Source organism: Acanthisitta chloris, unplaced genomic scaffold (assembly GCF_000695815.1).
Source record: "Acanthisitta chloris isolate BGI_N310 unplaced genomic scaffold, ASM69581v1 scaffold13669, whole genome shotgun sequence".
NCBI classification, from domain to species: Eukaryota; Metazoa; Chordata; class Aves; order Passeriformes; family Acanthisittidae; genus Acanthisitta; species Acanthisitta chloris.
This window is the reverse complement of record NW_008692048.1, coordinates 1,509-5,529: the sequence shown is the minus strand read 5'-3', so window position 1 is coordinate 5,529 and position 4,021 is coordinate 1,509. Positions and strand designations below refer to the sequence as shown.

The 4,021-nt window shown below is 43.0% G+C and overlaps 1 protein-coding gene across 1 annotated transcript in view; it reads right to left on the bottom strand.

Annotated features, from left to right (window-relative positions):
• LOC103809646 (chromosome unknown open reading frame, human C8orf48) overlaps positions 1–3,648 on the bottom strand; it is a gene marked incomplete at its 5' end in the record, with an annotated part of 12,550 nt that extends 8,902 nt beyond the window's left edge. The window contains 3 exons of the mRNA XM_009082502.1: positions 672–813; positions 3,125–3,197; positions 3,412–3,648. Coding sequence (XP_009080750.1) covers positions 672–813; positions 3,125–3,197; positions 3,412–3,648 — 452 coding nt within the window. The remainder of the gene's footprint in view (positions 1–671; positions 814–3,124; positions 3,198–3,411) is intronic.
• Between the last annotated feature and the right edge of the window lie 373 nt (positions 3,649–4,021).

The window sequence follows — 4,021 nt, the reverse complement described above, 5'->3', positions numbered from 1 at the left end:
CAGCAGGACTTGCATCCCACCATCTGCTCTCACAGTTGCTTGTGTAACCAGTACATGCAAATGCATCTTTCCTTCCTTCCTCCCTTCCCTTCTCCTCCTCCTCCTCCATCACTACGTTGGTTAAAGCTGCTCCATTGTTCTTGCCAAAATTGGTGCCCTGCTGCCTCCCTCAGCTTGGGAAAAGAACTAAACCAGGACAAACATGTAATTCAATAATTAACTGAACTGATAAAAGGGAAAAAAAAACCCAAAACATTTCCCACAATAAATTCTGAAGTCCTGTTTATTTTGGAGGGAAAAACTCACACTCCTACTACCTGTACAGCGGGAAAGAAAAATAACCTAAAGAGTCCAGTAAAATGTTGAGGATTACAGTTAAATGTAAAGTGTGGATCCATCCTATAATGTTTTTATCCAGATTTTGTGATAATGCATCACTAGGATAATGTCATGTCATCAGGAGCAGCAAAGCCATGTGTATTATGGGAGACAAACTGCTTTTGAGGAAGCATAAGGAGAAACTTCGTACTTAATGACCTGGCTAATTAAATCAGGCTAATTACATGGCTTAACTCTAGTAGCCTGGATATAAAAGTTAAGTCTACTTAAAAGTTTACATCCCCTCTCAAAGGAAACAATTATATCCTCTCCTGAAGTTACCGAACTCACCAGCATCAATTTTGATGACAGATTTGTCTTGCTTAATGGCAGCTTGCTTATTTTTCACATCAATCCATTTTCCCATGACACCAATCCATCTTCCTATGACAACTTTTTCTATAGCTGCAGAATCCACTACTTCAGGCTGCTCCTCTGCAATGAAAAAAAAGGCAACTTTGAACATATATTATGAACAAAACAGGACTTGGATCACGTTGTCCAGAGAAGCTGTGGATGCCCCAGCCTTGCCAGGTTGGATGGAGCCTTGAGCGACCTGGTCTGATGGGAGGTGTCCCTGCTCAGGGCAGGAGAGTTGGAACAAGATGACCTCTAAGGTCCATTCCAATCCCTTAACATACTATGACTACAGAAAAACAAGGTGGGAGACAAATAATCCACCCCTTGAATGTCACAGTTTTCCCTGCTGAGGGAAAAGAAACCCCAAGCCACAGGACTACACAGATGAGAGCAGGGATTTGGGCTGCGCAAGCTTCTGTCCCACTGAGTATCTCACCTTGTTCATTCCTATTCACCATGTTGAAACACAATGCAAGACACACTGAGAAAAACAAAGACAGCTGCTGAGAGCCTGTTGACACATTCAATTTGCTCTGTAATGCCAACTTAACCTCATCTACCTCCTCCCTACTTCAGCCCTGCACAGGCCACACAAGTACTCTTGTGAGCTCAGGTGAACTGTCTCAGGGTATTGATCCAAGTGAAAAATAATGTGGCACAGTAGAAATTAAAAAATTTGTATCAGCTTCCTGTTCTCCAGCTTGTTCCAGTACAACTCCAGTTCTGCAGGGATTGAGGAAACCACTAAGATGTTAAAGCAAAGAGCTGGGAAAACACAAAGTCTTCAGAGGTCTGAGCAGTCACTGCCACTGACAGCAAGATACAGATGGCATGGCCCCAATTCAAAATCCTGAGCACAGTCAGGAAGCACCTGATGCTCTACTCTGTTTTCAGGGTACTGATGGCAAATTCCATGGGTTTAGACAAGGAAATTACATGCCCCTGCAGGGACACCAGTGTGCCAGGCTTTCTGTGGGCTTCCTTATTTATACATGCTGTTCCCTGTAAGATATATACTGCAGAAAGCAACCCACTGCCCAAAAAATTTCCTATGAATTATTCCCTAGTTTCTCATTTAACTGGGAGCATTCAGCAGACTCCATAATTTTGTGAAGGATTAAACTTATAAAAAGTGGGAACCCTTATTAAAGAAACCTCTATACACACAGCAAGGATTCCTCCTGGCATATGTTCTATGATGCCAAACATAAGAATTTCAATCATTAGACATGGACTCATTTAAAGAATCTTGTTACATCTCCAGGGAAAAGTATTAAAACCTGTCATTTGCAAAACTCAAAAATTTGAGGCAAAACTTAAATCTGTCAGAAATTGTTCAGTTAAATCAGTATAGCATGAACTGACACCAAGGCCAATGATCATTCAGATCTGGAAGCACTGATCTCTAATGCTGAATTCTGTGCTGTGATAAAGAGGGTTTACACTCATGGATGTGTATCTGACAGCAAATTTTAGCCTGCATATTTGGGATTTCATGCCCAAACAGTATTTTAAAATTATTCTTACTGATAATGGTGCTGGTTATTACTGTAGAGTGGAAAAAGACCTAAGTAAAATGTTGGATGGACGAGGGACAGGAGGAATATCTCTACTAGACTTGTCTATAGTAGGAAAAGAAACAGCTTCTCAGTATGAAACTACAGACAAGGTTAATTATGTACTGGTCTGTGCCAGCTGATCAAGCTGAACTGAGTACAATCATCTTACAAAAGTAACAGCAAAGAGGCATGAAACTATATCTTGCTTACACTACTTTTAAAAACGTATTAAGTGCTGTAGCAAATCTTTAAAGCTATAATGTTATATATGCTGCAAGCTCCAAAATTAAAAAGATTTAAGGGATTATTCATCTTTTCAAGGGCTCACAATACTTCCCAGACCAAACCTGAAGAAAAGGAGAATGTAGAAGAATGACAGAGAACTCACCACAGACAAAAGAAACCCTAACAGAGCATTTAGCTGATGTCCTGCTTTATCCCTCACCTGATGCAGCTTTAAGGTACTACCCAGCCCTCTTCAGTAGTTCAAGTCTTGCAAAATCATTTTATGGCCCAGTTACTTTTCATATATGGTAACTGAGTCAAGAGAGCTTACAGAATTTTACCATGCCAGTAGATAACCAAGAAAGAGCTTCCATGGCCAAAACATTCTGCATGGAGCTGTCAACAGACCTCAAGAGCACCAAGCATGGATGCAGCCAGCACACTGAGGTGCTGTTCCTTTGCACAACAAGAACACTGCACACAATTTTCAGGTTTGTTTTTGGTGATTCAAACCCCCACTGCACTGATCTGAGGCTGTGACACACAGGTCTCAAGCATGGAAAGCTGCATACCTGGATGATATGAAGTGCAGGGTCCTGTACCTGGGTTAGGGCAATCCCAGACACACCTATAGGGTGGCAGAGAAGTCATTGAGAGCAGCCCTGGGAGAAGGAGCTGGGGGTAACAGTTGATTAAAAACTCAACATGAGCTGCAGTGTGCACTCACAGCCCAGAAACCAACTGTGTCCTGGGCTGCATGCAAAGGAGTGTGGGCAGCAGGCGAGTTAAGGGATTCTCCACCTCTGCTCTTGTGAGGCCCCACCTGGAATACTGCACAGGGGGTTAGGACTAGATGATCTCTAAGGTCCATTCCAGCCCCTTAACATACTATAAAACTATGATTCTGGCTTGCCAACCAGGAGGTGCTTTCCAACACACCTGACAAAGCAGATCCCACGGAATCCTCTACGGAACAACACAATCCAGATGGTTTGCTCTCCTCTTCCTCCTCGCTGAAGGACTCAAAGGTGTCTTCTGAATAGTCCAAACCTGAGCCACTATAGCTCTGGCTTGACTCCATGTGCCCTTTTCCACAGCTTCCAGAGCTCTCTGCCATGGGGCAGTACTGCAAATCCAAACAACAGCATACAGCAAGCTCAGTTACACAAGGAAAAGGACTGTGTTACTTACAGCACCAAGAGAAATAAGGACTGTTACAGCTCAGCTCACACCTGATTTAACCACCACAACAGGTGGATAAAATCACAACTCAATCAGCCACTGGACCAAATTCAGGTGTGTCACTGTGCTCGGGGATCAGGCAGCTTTGTTTTAAAGGTGCTGACTTTGGTCATTGCCCTACTGAACATCCTATGCTGCCTATTTTACCTGCCACATTCCTGCCAAAGTCTTTCAGTGCACACTGTAAAGACCCAGTGCCCCTAAAACAAACTCAGCCCTTCCTTCCTAAGGCTGGGTTTCCAAAACTCATCTCTAGT